The 19,411-nt window shown below is 36.4% G+C and overlaps 1 protein-coding gene across 1 annotated transcript in view; it reads left to right on the top strand.

Annotated features, from left to right (window-relative positions):
- Position 1: 1 nt before the first annotated feature.
- Tgt (tRNA-guanine transglycosylase) overlaps positions 2-19,411 on the top strand; it is a 48,191-nt gene continuing 28,781 nt past the window's right edge. Inside the window, exons 1-3 of the mRNA XM_081743422.1 lie at positions 2-148; positions 7,424-7,513; positions 15,187-15,340. Coding sequence (XP_081599548.1) covers positions 2-148; positions 7,424-7,513; positions 15,187-15,340 — 391 coding nt within the window. The remainder of the gene's footprint in view (positions 149-7,423; positions 7,514-15,186; positions 15,341-19,411) is intronic.

The following is a 19,411-nucleotide window of genomic DNA, read 5'->3' as shown; positions in this document are numbered from 1 at the left end:
AATGTCTACATCTAGTGCCCAAGGTAGTGCATCAGCCCTTACATTTAAAATTTTGGCGAAATGTAAAGTATCCAAGGCAAGAACAAGTTTGATGACGCTCCCGCACTATGAAGTTGAAACTCCTGTATTTATGCCGGTTGGGACTCAGGTAATTCACTGCGCATATCAATTTATTATTGATGAAAATTAACTTCGTGGGTTTATTTTAACAATTGAAGCACGTAATGCAAAGTGGAAATAAAAGACAGCGGGTCGAGCACGATATTGCTTATATATAGAAAATGTGACTGTGTAATGCTTGTAAATCTTATGTTATTACTACAATTCTAATGTCGTAATAATAAGCACACAGTCGCAAAAAAAAAAAAAAAAAAGAATGAATCGGTGGAAGTTTAGGCATACCGCTCGAAATAATTTTTAAAAAATCTTGAATAAAACTGAAATCTTTTAAGCTTTACATCCCACGATTATGCCGGCTTGCTAAAGGAGACGGTGATGATGAGAAGTGAATGAAACAATGGAATGAAAAAAGCGGAAGGAAAAGGGAAACTCGAAAAAAAAAACCATGCACGGTGTTTGTCCACCATAAAGTTCACTTGGCGCGAGCTGGGATCGAGCCAAGGATCCCATGCAATAGAGGTGAAAAATACAGTCGAGCCGCCGCAGCACCTTTAAAAATCTTAGGGCATATATTCCGAAGTTGGGCGTCCGCTTTCGTCAAGTTTTTTCACTGTTATCTCCTTTCCACACTTTCTGCAATTTGTTATAGGTTCATTAATTCGTGCTCTTCACAAACTTTTAAAAGATTTTGCTCGTTATCAATGTATTCCTTCACAAATGTTAAAACTGCTAGTTCATTGCCCTTGTACATTCGCCATGTTGGTAACATAAATGCTCGTTTCTTTCCCACAATGCAACTGTTCGGTTACCTTGCGCCAAGTAGTTCCCTCCGCTCGCCATATAGTCCCATGTTTATAACCGCTTATATATAACAAATAAACAGATTTTTCGAGACTCTTATATATTATCAAGCACACAAACGATCAAATTATCCATATATTCCCTGTAAATTTTAGAAATTTCGCTGGAAACGGACGCCCAACTTTGGAAATTAACCCAATCTTAGTTTCTTAATTAACTTTCTTCTTATTGTCCTCCGATAGATTTATGTTGGGCGACATGTAATTAGCTCACTTAGCATAGATCAAATCAAGGGGGGGCGGTGGCTCAGTGGTAGAGCGCTCACCTCCAGTGCTTGGGGTCCCTGGTTCGATCCCAGCTCGCGCCGTGTGGACTTTGGGCTTAAGTTTAGAGTTGCCCCTCCAGCCTGAAGGTGCCCTTGGACTTTGCAAGGCCTATGTTTAGCAGAAGGGGTCCAGTTCTTTTCTCTAAAAAATGTTAGAATTTTGCCAATTTCTGTTCACATTCGGTTACTTTAGGGTAGTGTTGGTTAGTTTGTTAGGTTAGGCTAGTTTAGGTTACGTTAGGTTAGTTTAGTTTACGTTATATTAGTGTAGGAGTCCCGCATAATTTTCTAAAAAATGATAGAACTTCGCTTATTTCTACTAATATTACGTTAGTTTAGGTTAGTTCAGATTAGCTTTTGTTAGTTTATGTTAGGTTAGGTTAGATTTGGTTACGTTATGTTACGTCTAAGTACTTGCATCACTCATTTCTCCTGTAAATTTTGTGTTTTTTACGTACTTCTGGACCCCTTGTACTAAACATACCCCAATTTGTGTTTTTTACGTACTTCTGGACCCCTTGTACTAAACATACCCCCTTTGCAACATACAAAAAACAATGCTTAAAGTATTACAAATTGTTTCATTTCACTTCCGTACTCCGTGGGCTTCACAAAGGGTCCAGCGTTATTTTCAAAATAATAATAATAATAAAATTTGGCTTATTTCTGGTAATATTAGGTTAGGTTTGGTTACGTTAGGTTAGGACTAACCACTTGCATATTTTATATTCATATTCTCTTATGTGCGCTTCGGCTAGGTACTTTAAGCCCCTACAGCATTTTGCATTTCTCATTTCTAAAACATGTAGTACAAATCCATTCTTCAATTACATAGAAATCAATTATAATTCCGTTAGTTCAACTAATTTTTCCTGTAAATCGTCTGTTTTTTATGTACTTCGGGACCCATTCAAATAAACATAGCCCGGCATAAAAACTACAGTGCCAAGAGGACAAAACAACCGTACTAGGTGGCCAGTGAAAAGCACGAATGTCAAACCAACAGAACAAAGTTAGTGGGCTCGCACGAGGTTACGTCCGAAGGGAGCAGGCGCGTCGCCGATGGTGAATATATGAGTAGTGAATATTGGTGGGTTTTCGCAGTGATACGAGTTCCAATTGCACTTGTAATGGTTTTACACTAGTAACGCAACACTTGTAAACAAAATATAGCATTTGCACACTGTTCAGAAATATTCTGCCGGTCTGTATTACTATTGCTATTTAACTCTAGCACATGCAAAAATTTGTTACTTATAAACATGCCTTTCAATGCAGATTATTGAGTTATACTTGTAAATTTTGCTAAGTGTAGTGTGTCTAAACTGCACTAGTACAATAAAATTGCACGACGTTGCAGATAATACTATCACATCAAACCCTTTTTTGTGGTTAAGTGCCGTATCGCCGGGCCAATTTTAGGAAATTAACCGGGCGATTGAAGAATTTAAGTTTGTGAGGAAGAATGAGTGAAAGTGAGGTAAGTGAACTAGTTCAAGTGAAGAAAATTGTTGTTTTGGTGGTTTTTGATGTAAGCGGCACTATGTGTGGAGGCGGAAGGACTATTTCGCGGAGAGATACATTAGTTATAATATAGTAGCGCGAAAGGCAAAGCGTTGGGGAAGAAGGAAGAGCATTTCGAGAGCTATTTAGTGGAGTATTTGTTTAAAGAAAGCAAACCCCAGGCTGTTGTAATTGGAAAAGTTTAGAAGCCTCAGTTTTGAAGGTAAGTGACTTCTAACTGAACGGGAATGTGTTTCTGCACAATATACAGAAGCTGTGTTGTATGTTAACAAGTGAAGTGCTATTGAAATCTTTATGATCGCCAAAACCCACATGTCACTACCTTCGCTTACGCATTAACCCACCGTCGCTGATGCGCCTGTTCCCTTCGGATTCACCCCTCGCTGCGCTCCTGTCCTGACTCGGTTAGATAGCATTCGTGCTTTTTAGTGGCTACCTCGCACAGGTTGGTTTGTGTTTTTGCACTAGTTTTTATGCCCCAGCGTCATTTAACGTGACTTAATGTAATCCAACAAAATATAATCGAATGCAGTATATTTTGGTGCTTCTTTCAGTTTTCAAAGTGGTCCGGTAATACGGCACTAATGCCCTGTTTTGAAATACTAAGTTCAACAAATGGAACCCGGATTGAGGAAAATGTATATTAAAAGTTGATTCGCATGCAATGATAAATACGTGCAGATCGACAATAACATGCCAAATTCAAACATTTTTACTTTACTTGTCTTACATCAAATTATTTCTTAAGGCATTTACATCCATTATCCTTCCTTGTACCAAATAATATATATTGCGTATAGATCCTTGTGCGTATAGATTGAAAATATGCATGAAATGTGATGTACCATAAAAACATTTATGGCAAAAATATGATCAAACTACTGCTTGTACTTGCTAACTAGCAAACTTGGTTGGTTTTTTTGCATAAATAAACCTACCTGTGTATATCCACCGTCGCTTTGCACCTCCTTCGTAGAAGCTCACCACTGCGCTGAGCCCGAGCTTCGTCCTGCCTTGACCCGCAATAAACTAAATTCTTAGTCATATTGCCTACCTAACCTACGTTAAAGCTTGCATGAATAATCGTTTGTGTATATGCCTACTTGCTGATCGCACCTTCTCCCTAAGGATGCAGCCGAATTAGGGCCACCCGACTTTGCTTTACCTTGACGCGAAATACGTACTTCTTACTTGTAGTTTCTGCCTAGTGTAGGTTGGTGTCTCTTTTTGCATGAATAATCGTTTTTGCGTATATGGACTACATCGTTTCTACTTCGTACGCATACACCCACGCCAGTACCCGCCAATTTCATCCTTTCCTAATTCGGTTGTGTTGATTTTGAGTTTAACGCCCCTTTTAGCACCGAGGCTATATGCGACTGGACCTACTGATTAAGCTGGAGCGAACTACATGAGCTCCTGCCGGGAACTTTCGTAATTCGGATTAGTTACAATTATTGCTTGTATGGGCTCCCAAGCATAGGTTGCTGTAAACTGATGCTATAAAAACGACTATTCACGAGACGAAAAGAGCAAGATCTGCCAATAGACCACTACAAGCAAGAATTCTTTCTTCCGCGTCAAACCAGAGCAAAACTGCTGGTCCGTGGTGGAAATGCATCCGTAGGGAGAAGGCGCGAACAACCGGTCGGTCGGCATATGAAGAAAGAAAGAAAAACAGCAACGGTGGGTATACAAAAGTAGTTTTATTTATCCAAAAGCACAAACCAACATCTTCTAGCTAACCATTAGGCAAATGAAGCAGTAGTTTGATCATGTTTGTATGTTTTGTTTACAAGTACCTTAATGTAATTTTCAAAGTCTTTTAACGTGTATGACATTCAGAGAATATCTTTCGTGACTGAAACAAACTTCTGCTCTAAATATTATTGTAAGAACTGAGAACAGGTATACAACTCCGTATAATACTTGCAATGGTTTGACACTAATATACCCACTCTTGTATCATAAAATACAGTTTCTCTTTATTGTGCAGAAAACTATCCTTGTAAATTTATATCTAGCCAATTCTCTTTCATGTGCATTCACTCTTTTTAACCTTGAATATACTATTTTATGACAGATCATTGTAATTCTGCACCGATAATCCTTGCGTATTCAGGTAGGCTATATTTAATATTACTTTCAGAATCTTCTCATTATAAGGCTTTGTGACAGTAACTAATATTATTATTTAGTCATGTTCTGTCGAGTTAGTTACAAAATATATTTCTTTTCTCCTTTATAACGTGGCGAGCATACGCAAACCGTGTATAAAGTGTTTCGCTTGATACTACTTGTTGCAAATAGCTGCTTATTTCACTTTTTACTACTTTCAGTATTTACAAACAGATTTTTATGCATTCCAAAATTATTTGTCACAAACACGGCTACAAACGCATCAACGTGAGTAGGTGTCTCTGGAATTGCATTGAATATATTCCGGTTCAAGTTAGCTGGCGAGCCTGTGCGAAAGATTTTCCGTTTGAATGAGGCACGCCAATTAGGATGGGTATTACGTAAAGGGAGATAATGCGAAAAGCTCACGGCAGACTATAGATGGTTACCAGAATCTTGCATTGCATCTTTTCTGTTAAGGGCGGTGCAAAACTGGTGTTTCTGTAGCAGGATGCGTCCGTAAGAAGAAAGCGTAATAGCGACGGTGAGTATAGGTAACTGAAGACATGTGCGAGAAGCACGCACCAGTTCATGCCTGGTGGTTACTACAAGTGAGTTTTCGAATAGAATTGCACTTTTTAACGAAATGTGTATGTTTAAAAGTGACCCACATATTTTGTACCTACATAAATAATTTCATTAACAACATTATTTTATTCTTCCTTCTTTAATTAACACATTCCACCTAGCAAACTTAAACATTGAAAACTTCTCAGTACAGAAAAATAATAGAACACTTCGCAGTCCTTTTCTTATGGAGAATTGCATTATAAACGACGTTAATTTCTGTTTTATTTCTTCCGCAGTACTTACCTCATAGGTATATAGCTGCATAAATTAACTACTTATACATAGTGCGACAATTTTAAATTGAGTCCAGAGCTATAGAAAAAAAATTAGGTGAATATAGAAAGTTTCTTACCCTGGATAATTCAAAATACGATCCTCCTGTATCCGTACATCGTTGCGCTCTGGCTCTCAGTGCATATAAGGATTGTTGGAATTCCTTTTGTGGAATGATGTTGAAAACCTTTGTCGTTGCCCTTTTGATGGCCGCTACCGTCATCGAAATACGAACATTTGAGTACAGACTTGAGTTGAGAAAATAGAAAATAATCACATGGGGCAAGATCTAGTGAATAGAGGGTAGGACAACACACATCCTCATTTGGAATGAAAATTCTTGTAAAGTCATTGCTTTCTGACTTGGGGCATTGTCATGGAGCAAACATCACCCTGATATTTGGGCCTCACACGTGTGATACGGTGCAGCAACCCTTCAATAGCTCAATGTAAAATGAGACATTAACTGTCTGTCTAGTAGGCACAAATTCCTTATGCAGAATGCCCTTACTAGTTTTATTTTGGATTTTTCTTGTAAAGTTAGGAAACCCACTCTGCATTCTGACGTTTTGTCGACGGGCCATATTGCAAACCCAAATCTCATTCCCAGAACGATATTTAGAAGGAAGTTAGGGTCCCTGTTGTCGGTAGCAATCAGTTCTTTGGAATTATCAACTGTGTTCGTTTGTTGGTTATTTGTTAAGGAATGAGCCTCGAAACGGACACAGACCTTCCTCTTGTTCAGATTATGGGTTATTTGCCCCACGGTTTCTTTATTAACGTGCAACTCCTCAGGAAAAAATCAAAGTGTAGCATTTCGGTCTTCCGTATTCAGTGTCCTCATTTTCTTCACCAGTTCCTGTGTCCTTACTGTCCTTGTTGCACCCGGATGTTCGTTGTCTTCAATTGACTCCCGCCCCTCCCTGGAACGTCTGTGCCATGCAGATACACGCGCACGATATAAACAAGTGGCTCCATACACTTTCTGCAAAAAATTCAATAAGTTTCTGTAGCAGTTTTAGCCAGACGCACACTAAACTTGATGTTCGTTCTTTGTTCCATGTTGAACTCATGAAGCAGCTTAGCAACACTCACCACGCCCACATAAGTAACTGTCGGTCAAGATCAATGTTTTTGGTATCAATTATTTATGAAACAACCTCTTTTGTTGGCACCACAGCTTAACTGCCGCTGCGCCACATGTTGGGAAAAAAATTTCGATTTCAAATTGCTGATCTGTGTACAATACTCTTCCGTTCTGATACAACAGATTTTACTGCTAAATTTTGTAATTACTGTAGTAGCTTAAAATCACCTAGGAGTTGTAAAATATTACTCAGTGGTTTCCTTATGGAGATTGCATCGTAGACGACGTTGTACAGAACCGCTAATTAAAGGTTATATTCTGTCAAATTATTTAGAAATGTATGATTGTGCACCTTCTCCAGATGTTAGGAGAGCAGGAAATTTAGCTTTTTTTCAGCGTAATCGCCATTCTGGTGTGCTGTTAAGAAATATTTCTATTTAAAAGGAAAAAATATATAGCATTGAAAGAAAAGTAACAACCATTTCGAGCAATACTGTATATTTTCCCTATGAGTTATTTTTCTAATTGTGCTTCTTTTGACACAGGGAACTTTAAAGGGAATGCTGCCTGAACAGTTAGAGAAGGTGGATTGTCAAATAATTTTAGGAAATACGTATCATCTTGGAACAAGGCCAGTAAGTAATTACCACTTCTGTAAGTCAAAACGTAAATCTTTAGAGAATATTATGTGTATATATATTGAAATTTGGACAGGGCATAGCATTTGTGATGTAAGGTTTGGGTAAGGAAGGGTCTTTTTTGGAAATTAGACGGGAAAGGGGATGGTGGAAAGAGGGTGGCAGTTATTATCTTAAAATGTCCATATCTCGGAATCTCGGAGTGTTAGAGACATGAAATTCGGAGTAGGGACTTCTCATTCAAAATAATTAGCCATATGTTTCAATGGTTTTGGATATTTACTATGATTTAAAATAATTAGACGGGTGTTTCACCGTTTTTTGATATTTCTTCTAGAATGAAAATAATAGGGTGGGATTACAATTGCTACAATTAGATAGCCATATCTCAAAATTTGTTATGATTAGAGACATGAAATTTGGCATTTAATTTTTTTTAATTTAAAGTAGTGAACAACGTGATTCAACGCTTTTTTTTTTATTTCGTTTAGAAGGGAAGAAAGGTGGCAAGGAGGAAACAATTGGAATTGTACCCGCTAAAATAAAATGACCGTATCTCAACATTCCTTAAGGTTAGAGACATCATATTAAGTATTTAAGCTTTTAATTTAAAGTAATTAGACATATATTAGTTTTTTATATATTTTCCCTAGAAGGGAAGAAAAACACGGGTAGAAAAAAAGACAGAGAGAAGAATTGTAATTTAAGGTCAAATTTAGTATTTAAGCTTTTAATTTAAAGTAATTGGAGACATATATTAGCATTTTTTATTTTCCCTAGAAGGGAAGAAAAACATGGGTAGAAAAAAAGACAGAGAGAAGAGTTGTGGTTTATGGTTTAGTTGCGTTTAATTTGTCAAATAAATCACTCAATACCCAATCATAAGCTTGGATTACTTTTGGGAGTCAATTTTTTGCGTATACAAAGGGTTAGAATAATTAGACACATGTTTCATAGTTTCTTGACATTTCTCCTACAAGGAAAGCAAAAAAGACGGAAAGGAAAAAGATTGAGAATTATAATTGTTATAACAGAATGATCATATCTCAAAATTCTTTAATCTTGGGGATATGAATTTTGGTATTTAGACTTCTTATGTGAAATAATTAAAGACATGTTTCAGTATTTTTTGATATTTCCCATTTAAGGGGTGAAAGGCGGATAGAAAAAAGGTGAGAGATGAATTTGTTAAAATAAGGTGGAATATCTCGAAATCCCTTAAAGTTAGAGACATGGAAGTTACTACTCTCTTTATGTAAAAGAAACATATTTCACTGACTGACTGATTGATCAACGCTCAGCCAAACCGCGTTTGATAGAAACCTGAAATTTGGATAAGGCATAGAATTTGTAATATAAGGTCCCACTAAGGGAAAATTTTTGAAAATTCAACGGGAAGGGAAGGGGAGAAGGGTGGCAATTATTATCATAAATGTCCATATCTCGAAATCTCTTAATCTTAGAGAGACATGAAATTTGATATATGAGCTTTTCATTTAAAATAGACACGTCCTTTAGTGTTTATATATATATATATATATATATATTTATATTTGACCTGAAGGGAAGAAAAGAGGTTGAGAAGGAAAAAAAGGTGTGAAAATTACTATTATCGTAGAATCTCCTAGAATGTGCACGAAAGGGATACCGGATTGCGAAGGAAAATAGAATTATCATTAATTGGTAATACTTGAAATCTGACCTCATTGTAGAGATAGAATAGAGACGGTGTATAGTAGAGTAAGTGTGCGATTTGAAGAAGGATGTAATTTGCAAATGGAAAAATTAGGAAACTGAACGATGCTTTTGATCGGTGAAAAGAATTCAGAGTTGTGCTTTTTATTGTGAGTAGTTGAGGAGCAATTCCAAAGATAACAGACAAAAGACTTGAGGAATTAAAAGCTGTTAGTAAACAAATCGTGACGATGATATCGGTGATTGCGTTGCGATCTTCTATCAAAATCACAAATGCACTTCTCGATTATTTGTTATTTGTGTGGTGTAGACATTTTAATGTATATATATATATATATATATATATATATATAGTATTTTAACTTTTTTAGGGAAATTTTTGAATCATACCTGGACATATACTATTCTGGAAGATGATAATGCCCTGACAATTAGACAGATAAAATTCGGTATTTGGATTTCTCATTAAAAATAATTAGACACATATTTCATTTTGCTTGATATTTGGCCTAGAAGGGAATAAAAAAAAGGTGGGATTACAATTGCTGTATCTTGAAATTCATTAGTTTAGAGATATGAAATTTGGTATTTAGATTTTTCATTTAAAATAATTAGAGGCGTATTTCAGCGTTTTTTGTAATTTCCTCTACAAGCTAAGAAAGGAAATGAAAAGAATCGGAGTAGCAATTGTTAAAATAAGATGACCGTATCTCGAAATTCCTTAAGATTAGAAACATGAAAATTGGTGTTTAGACTTTTAATTTAAAATAATTAAAACGTGTTACTCCGGTTTTTCATGATTCCGTTAGTAGGGAATAAAAAAAGAGTGAGAATTGTAATTGTTATCTCTAAATACTTTAAGAGTAGAGACATATTAATTAAAGACATGTTTCAGCATTTTTTTTTTTTTTTTTGTATTCCTTAGAATGGAAGAGAAAAGGGTGGGAATTGCAATTGTTTTATTGTTTTAAAAAGATGACCATATCTCGAAATCCCTTAAGATTAAAGGTATGTTAGTATGTTAGAAAGTAGGAGTGAAGTCCTCAGCAAACTGAAGGCAGCAAACTATTTGAGCCTTTTCTCTCTCTTAGTAGGATACGCGTATCAATGAAAGTATAACAATAACAAAAACATAAGTTGTTCTATTTTTTGGCATAAATTTTGAACCCCCTAGATCCCTCAGAATACATCCTTTAATCAGAGTTAGATATCAAAATCTCAGCATAAGGTAGATACGAACAATGTTCCAAAATTCATTTCAAACTATTTGACCTTTTCCCCATAATGTGATCACAAACGACAGGCAACATCTATTTCAATGTGAAGAAATGCATTATAGAAAGTACCCCTTCCTGCCCTTAAAACTGGAATTTTCAAAACTGGTTGGACACATGTCCACTTATTACTGGACCAAGATGCCAAGATGCATCTTCCTAACTTGACTGGATCATGAGATTCTCAAGTTTCGCATAAATTTTGACCTCCCACTTCCTACTCAGGACATGCATTCTAATCCAAACAACAATTAAAACGTAGTTCGAGTTACATCATAACTATATCCAAAAATTAATTTCAAACGGTTTAGTCGTTTCTCCTTCATGTGATCACAGACTTTTTTTTTTTTTTTTTTTTTTTTCATTTTTGTAAATGAAAATCAGAATCTTACCGTATACCTCCAGCTGCCATTCGTATTTAGGACATCATTCTACACAACATTTCATTTTTCTTTCGAACTATTATCAAGCGCAGATGAGACTCAAGCTGGAATCTAAGATTACCTTAGTATATACCCTAGGCATTGATAATAGAAAAATCGAGACCAAGAATTCTGTGATACATTCCTGTCATGTTGGACTGTCTTCAGCTACCCTTTTGTCACTTCCTCGTTGATACCTTGTCTTTAGAAGCAAACAAATCAGTCACTCCGTTTCTTTCTACCTCCTGCTAATTGTGAAGCGTCATGATGTAAGGAAGTGAGCCATGGACCGAATAAGGTAGTAATCTGAAGGGGCAAGGTAAAGACTAGGACTATATGTCGGATGTGGTATCAGTTCAAATGTCCTCAAGTTTCCTAATTTTGTGTTGCGTTTTTCGAGGCAAGTGTGGTTTTGCGTTATGCTGTCGCAGCAGAGCGCACTCTTGGCTCGCCAATGCATGATATTTTTAGTACAGCGCAACATACATCCGCTCCTACCGTTCAGAATAAAGATTGGCATTGCTAGTAAGAACGTTAGGAAAGAACTCGGAATTACTCCTTTTTAGTTCCACATAGTCAAAACAACTCTGTTTGACGACCGATTCTGAAACTTGATGCTTGCTCAACCACTGTTTCTGCACATTTGGATTTTGGGAAAATACCCACTTTTCGTCGAATGTGACAATCCGTTTCAGGAAATGGACTGTTGGGATCTTGAATTTGAGTTCTAATTTGTTGGGTTATTAGATTGATTATGGTTAATAATGATTAACAGTATTGATGTTGGTTTAATGCCAGATATATCGATTGTAGAAAATGATATATATTTATTCATCGTTACGGTAAATTTATGATAAAAGAGAATACTTAGAATTTATGTTATGATAGTACGAGATTGCAAGAAGATGTAGAAACTTTGTGTTTCTGAGATACTTGATAATTCTGCAGTGGTAATGATATATGTGTAATTAATAGTAGAGTAAATGTGATAAGTGATCGATGGGTATGTAGTAATTTTGATTTTGTAATAGTAATTACCTCGATTTGGTGTTTGATCACTGAAACACATTAAACTTAACCCATTGGTAGCTCCTGTTTTAAACCTTTCGCGCAGATTTTGCAGCAGTTGTCGGCACACATCTACTCACTCTGGGCCTGAGCAAGGGTAGAACAATGCGGCAACCTATAATGGTTTCTCCCAGTTCGTGAAGGTGACAAATTACAGTGGACTGAGGCATGCCGAATTGGTTCGATAATCGTCATATGCTGATGGAATGAATATCCCGTAATGGCTTGCCGTGTGATCTCAGAATACCTTACCCTGGGGCGGCCGAACCATGGCTGATCTTTGACATTTTTATAACCTTCACGAAATTTATGGAACAAACGAGTTCCTGTGCTGTGGCTAACTACACTTTCTCCCTCCTTTTCCCCGACAAATGTTTGCGTTACTACTGTAGAGTTATGCCCAAGTTCGAACCCATACAGTAACAACTCACGTATCAAGATGTTGAGCACTCGTCGTTATTGCCACTAAAAGCTGACTGACGACTGAAGAACCCAGAGAGATGTGAGGATTATAGAACTATTAGTCTCACATCGCATGCAGCAAAAATTTTGCTTCGAATACTGAACAGAGGGTTGTATGGAAGAACAAATGAAAAAGTTGAAGAGGAACAGTTTCTGTTTAGGACAGGTAAAAACACAAGAGGTATAATTGGATTATTAAGGACGATCGGTTAGAGGTTTATAGAAAAAGGGAAAGAGGCGTATCTTGTATTTGTTGATCTAGAAAAGGCTTTTGACCGAATCAATTGGGACTTGTTGGAAGCTCTAAAAAAAGATTGGGTTGGAATGGAAAGATCGAAGACTGATACGAAACTTATATATGAACCAACAAGCAAGTGTTAGAATAGGGGAGGAAATGACAGAGAATAATGTAGTTGGAAGGAAAGTTCAACAGGGATGTTGTCTCTCTTCAACAATATTTAATATACGAGAGTGGTTCAATAATTATTCTCCCTGACCTATAAGCAGCAGTATTTTTCCAAAAAGTCTCCTTTCATAGTAATGCACTTCTTCCACCTATGCTGTAAAGCCACTGTGCCAGCTTCAAAGAAAATCTCTGGCTGAGCCGTGAGCCATTCCTCCACAGCTTCAATAACAGCTGCATTTGTGTGAAACTTCTTCCCGTTGAAGTGCTCCTTCAACTTTGGGAACAAATGAAAGTCACTAGGGGCGAGGTCGGTGAGTAGGGAGGATGTTCAAACACATCAAAACCAGCAGCATGGATTGCGGCACCAGTAAGATGGCTTTTGTGGGCCGGAGCATTATCTTGGTGGAACAGCACTGTGCGCTGCAACATCCCGCGCCGTTTTTCCGTGATTGCTTTGCATAACTTAGAATTAGGGCTGCATAATAGGCCCCCCGTGATAGTGTGTCCAACCTTCAGGTAGTCAATAAGGAGCACACCCTTCGCATCCCAAAAAAACTGTGGCCATAACCTTGCGTGGTGATTCTTGCACCTTGAACTTGCGTGGGGGAGGCGAACTGCTGTGCCGCCACTCCATGCTCTGTCGTTTGGACTCGGGATCATAGTGGTGGAGCCACGTCTCATCCACTGTCACAAATCTATCACAGAACTGTTTCTGGTTTGCCCCCATAACCTCCAAACCAGTCCTTGAACATCGAACTCTGTCTTCCTGATGTTCACGAGATAACATTTTGGGTACCCATGGCGCTGACACCTTTATGAATCCCAAATGTTCATGCACAGTGGTTTCCGCTGAGCCTACAGAGATGTGCATGATGTCTGCTAACTGTTGCACCGTGATTCGTCTGTCTATATAATCGTATCATGCATATCATCAATGTTTTCTGGGGTGCATGCTGTTGTTGGAGGACCAGCACCAGGGACCTGTTGACAGCGTTCCCTGCCGCAACGGAAGTCGCGGCACCAGTTCTTTACCTCCTGGTAGAAAGGAGCCCCATCACCCAACACACTGATCATGGCCTCATGGATCTCCTTTGGGCTTAACCCCTTTTTCTGGAGATACTTGATGACAGCTCGTTGTTCAGCTTTCTCCATTTTTGAAGCTAGGTGCCACCTCACATCTGAAACGACAAAGAAGAATTATTAATATAGCAGCAATGGTTCTGAAATTTAGCATATAGGCATCTAAGACATTAGGCTACAATATCCCCCATCATCCATCCCAGCTGAAGTATTTTAAATATGCCGGGGACAATAATTATTGAACCTCCCTCGTATATCTAGAAGAGAGTGAAAAAAAGCCTACATAATAAAGACGACATTTCAGTAGGAGGTAGGATGATTAAGTATATACGATTTGTAGATGATATGGCGCGTGTTGCGGAATCTGAAGAGGAAATCAGTAAGATGTTAGAAAACTTGAAGGGCTGTAAAGAATATGAGGTGAAAATAAATGTTCGAAAGACAAAAGTCATGGTGATTGGAACGAAGCAGTCAGTGTCAAATATAGAAGTAGGAGAGAAGAATATAGAACAGATGATTAGTTTTCGATACCTGTGATTATACCAATAATAATAATAATAATAATAATGCGCTTGAATACATTTGCCTTGCTTTATTGTAAATTCTCATTCAGTTCTCTCCGAGGCAAATTTTCACATCTGAAATGTGAATTGAGATAAATATCTACAGCCCTGCTTGTACATGTACGCAGCGATTGCAAGTTATATTTAAATCTTCAAAGATGAGAGTCAGTTAAATACTGATATTTGCATATACTTCCTCAAATCTTGTCCCTGACTCAAGATTGAGAGTATTTATTTTGTCTTTTGCTGCTATAGAAGTACGAAAGTAGGAGTCAGACTATTAAGTACGAAAGCTCAAACAACGTAGGTCTCATCTTACATGTTGTAAAGAAAATATAGTAAATTTGTTGACATCGTGTGTATTGAAGCAAAGAACTTGGAAATCACCTTAAGTTACATCTTTCGTAATATTCTGTGTGATTCAACCTATTCTTCTGATATCCTTGGCTTACAATTACTTAAAAGCAGTTGAGTAAACTTTAAAATATATATCAAATTATTAAATCTTATTTAAAAAGACTCGTAAAGATTTTGTGTAAAGAAATTAATTAATGCACATTTTATACTATTTTAAAAATGGTGGCGACGGTAGTACTCACAAGTTTTTTTTTTTTTGGTGTGTGTGTGTGTGTGTAAAACTTCATTTTATTGCTATATATTATGTATTATTTGTTTACAAATTTAAACAATTCTGTTTCAGGGCATTGAAATTATTGAAAAGGCAGGAGGACTTCACAATTTTATGAACTGGAAACGTGGTTTGTTGACGGATTCAGGTGGCTTCCAAATGGTATCGCTGTTGAAATTAGCGGAGATTACGGAGGAAGGTGTTAAGTTTCAGTCACCTTACGATGGTACTTGATTTTTTTAAAATTTGGATTTATGTCATCGTAGATTGAGAAAATGCACATCTGCATTTAAAACCTAAAAAAACAGACACCATCAAAGTTGGAACATTGCATTAAACCTACACCAGTACCTGGGCTGGAATTCAGTCACGTACTGGTTCAGTGCCTATAAACATGGCTATTTATTTTGATACGCTCTTGTTACTTTTAAACTAATAGATGAAGAACGCTGAAATTTCGAACCATGCAGATATCGGCACGGTGACATATTTTGCAATACGATTTGAGTGTTGCCAGCTCAACATAAAGTTACATTTTTTGAAATGTCATTATGTCAAGTTATTATGTATTTCAAATCTACATATTGAACAAAACGCACAGTTACAAACTAAGGACTCTACAGGATCACGAAAATCGAAAAAAGGCCTAACTTTGGAAACTATTACAACAGTAATAACGTTAGTGATATGAACGGAGCGATGTACATCCAAAATACCGTAGTGTCAATATTACGATCATATGATGTTTTTCGAACAAGTAGAAACAATGGTACAAGGAATTGAAAATTTGACATTCTTCAATAAACTTTATTTCAAGAAAGTGCTTGATAAGTATCACATCGAATTATGTAGACAGTCATAAATGAAACAATGCCATTTAAAGCAGTCTGATATCTCAAATATTCCGTAGATATGTAAAACATTGGCAAAGATCGTTATACTGCTTACAATGGCGTACTTTTGGGAACTTTTTAAAACAATTGGTGCTTTGCTTTGCTTCTATAGCATTTCAGCAATAGTTTTTGATAGGTATGATTACAAGTTCTCAGAATTACATTATTTTAAGCACTGTTGCGAATTTTACCAGTGTTTACTATATCTCTGGAACGGTTCCAGATATAAATAGCTGTAAACGGCATTATGATATTTACATATATTGAAAACCATCTGTGTAATTGAATGTGGTACCTATTCGAGGTTTTTGAAATATAGCCTTTTGAAAAAATTCAGATTTCCTATTCCGTGCGATTTTGTCCCTGTTCATTCAAAATACATCATATTATTCTCATAGTATTATACACTAAGGTACGTTGCATGCGCATTGTCCGTCCGTCTCACTTGAACCATGATTGCTGTGTAAGCCTCCAAAATGTAGATGTTTGTGTTACTATTGTGTTGTTAGTTTGCAATACTGAATGATAAATGTGATAACGTAAGTTTTCGTGTAACAGTTATATTTGAAATATGTACCTAATAATCTGACGTAGTTTCATTTAAAATAAATAAATTTCATATTGGGTTGACAACGCTGATAACTTGGTAGTATCGCTGAGTATGTCAAACAATGCCCCTCTGTCGATATTTGCATGATACAATTCTGGTCAGAAAAAGCTGAAAGTCCTTCAAAAAAAAAAAAAAAAAAAAAAAATCCATAACTATGACTCATTTTCCCAATAATTTTGTAACAGACAGGCTGGAAATTGAACGCTATTCCGTAATTTGGTTGCCTGTACGATGTACGATCGAAACATTAGTATACTGTACTTTAAGAAAAAAAGACAGAAAATCACATATTTGAAAGACGATTTATATTTTACATCTAGAACGATTAAAAGAAGGGAGAGATGGCAGTAGGAGTAATATCACACCTACGAATAGACTACGATGATTAACCATCTGTTTTACTTGTTTCTTTAATTGTTTCACTGCCAGTTCAAGTGTTCCCACAGCATTCCCTTATTTAGTGACCTTTGGAACCATCGAGATCAGCATGGTGCAAGAGATAATATTTGAAAACGTTATGCTGCTTTCTGGTAACATATTGTGGACTTAGAGAATAAAAATGGAAATCAATAATTTTATCGAAATCTATGTTTGTTTCACGTACGTAGATTTCTTAGTTTTGTTTTTCTATCCGCTTGTTAAATCGTCTAGACAAGCCGGAAAAGAATAAAGTTATTTGTACATATGTAAGTTATATTGTTTGTCTCCATAGTATAATTTCCGTATCATATAAGCCAGCATATCAAACAAACTGTAAGAACTTCATAGTTACATTATGTTAAAGAACGTATTTCTCCCAAACTGACATTTTTCTGCACACTTTGAGATTTTGAATATGAGACATCACAATTAGTATCCATTTTTCAGTACTATCTCTTCCGTGGCGTATAAACTGAGGATTTCGTAGTGTTACTCATTCGGTTTCCAGTATAGTCACTCGTAACTAGTAGCCCAGCACCTTAACCTGTCAGAGATAAACAGCCGTCCGCAATGCTAAATCGAGACTCAACCTATCCTATGAGAAGTAACACTCTCAGTTATCATCTATCTTCATTTTAAGTCTTACTGGGTAAGTAGTGAACCCAGTGGACTTCGCATGTTAGTCTCATTTGTCGATATACAAGGACGAGCCGTTTGGGGGTTCATAAGAGGGAAGCCATGTACATCATCAACAATAGGTTAGTGAGAAAGAAATGTGTTTACAGCAAACAAAAATTCACTACACATTAAACACTCTATATTTCCTAAATATTCACTGAAAGGCTATTAAACTCAGATATAAAACATACTTCTATGTTAATTCATTTCCGCGAAAAGACCAATTTCTGCGAAAATATGAGATTGGTAAAGCACGTGTGTCTTTATGGCACTAAATATTGTAATTTTTAAGCTCTATCTTCATCCTTATAACAGTGCTATTTAGGCATGTTGTCATGGTGGAGTAAAGCTGGTTTCATTTAGGTGATTAGTTTGACCTCTAATCATTGTTATAAGCCGAAAGTTCTGTCATGGTTCGAGACTTGTGTTTAAGTCTCGATTTCAGTATTTACAGTAACTAAGAAATTTAGTAATTCTGGTTAATACTAATTAGTGTTATAATTTAGAATGTGATACGAAATAAGATTTATATCATTGCTTCGGTATAAGTGGAATTCTTAGGTGTTTTAGTTATAAGATGGTAATATTGTTATATATTATAAGGTTATGCCATGTAGAGAAGTGGTTAGAGCACAGCAGGCTATGGGTGGATTAGACGATGCTTTAGATAATATATTACAGTAACGTCTCCTCAGAATTAACAGAAGAAGGAATATATTTTAAAGATAATTTCTAATACTAGAATTATATGTAGAACGATGGAAAGTACAGGAAGTATACTAATTTGAGCGGAAGTCAGCAGAATATACCATTTTATCCAGTTATGGTGAATTTTCAGCCTGAATTATGTAAGCTACCACGTTTCGATATAAAAACAGGCAATGACATTGTTACGTTTTTCGGGGAATTTGGTGATGTGTGCAAAATCAACGTATACAATGATGACAGAAAGAAATTATTGTTTCCAGTCGTATTTAAAGGAAATTGCAGAGTGTGAATAAAAATCTTTGTAAAAATAAAGCAAATGAAGGGTAAGGGGAAAAAACGAGGAATGTCCATGTGTATGCTTTATCGGGTGCTTTGTCCTATCTGTTGGTAACTCATGATACTATTTGACTGTATATGCCATGCATGTGTAGATGTAGAAATGTCCATGTAAAAAGGGGGAAAAGATTTAACTAACCCTATTCTTTTTACACGGTTTCAATATTAAAACGATGTTTTCTCGAAAATGCAGTTTTGTGACATTCCTTCTTTTTTCCCCTTACCCTTCAAATGCAGAGACGCCATACAACGCGTTAAAGAAAGAATTGATTGAAAGGTTTAAGAGAGAAATCACTATAGATTGCGAAAAGATGAACCTATCATATATTTTATGTATGATATATTAGCATTGATTGGCAAGTTTGATTCAGACATGACAGATGAAAAGAAAAAGGGTTTAATAGCTTCAGATTTCTTGTCTTTTTGCTTAGACAAGGACAAAGGAAAGGCTTAAGGACAAAGTCATATGACACAATAGTTGATTTCATAGATCTACTAAAAGTAGAGAAGAATAAATGTAAGATTGAGAGAAGACAGCAAAGAGATAAGGGTAAACGAAAAACTGAGTCAATTTCGGTTGAATTTTTGATAGGAAAACTTAGGAGACTATTACGATAGGAAATTCGTCCGATAGTGATTCAAAGGAGAAGAA

This window comes from Thermobia domestica, chromosome 2, assembly GCF_964235325.1.
Source record: "Thermobia domestica chromosome 2, izTheDome1.hap1.1, whole genome shotgun sequence".
Classification (NCBI taxonomy): domain Eukaryota; kingdom Metazoa; phylum Arthropoda; class Insecta; order Zygentoma; family Lepismatidae; genus Thermobia; species Thermobia domestica.
Note: the sequence above shows the minus strand (reverse complement) of the source record. Positions and strands in the feature narration are given on the sequence as shown.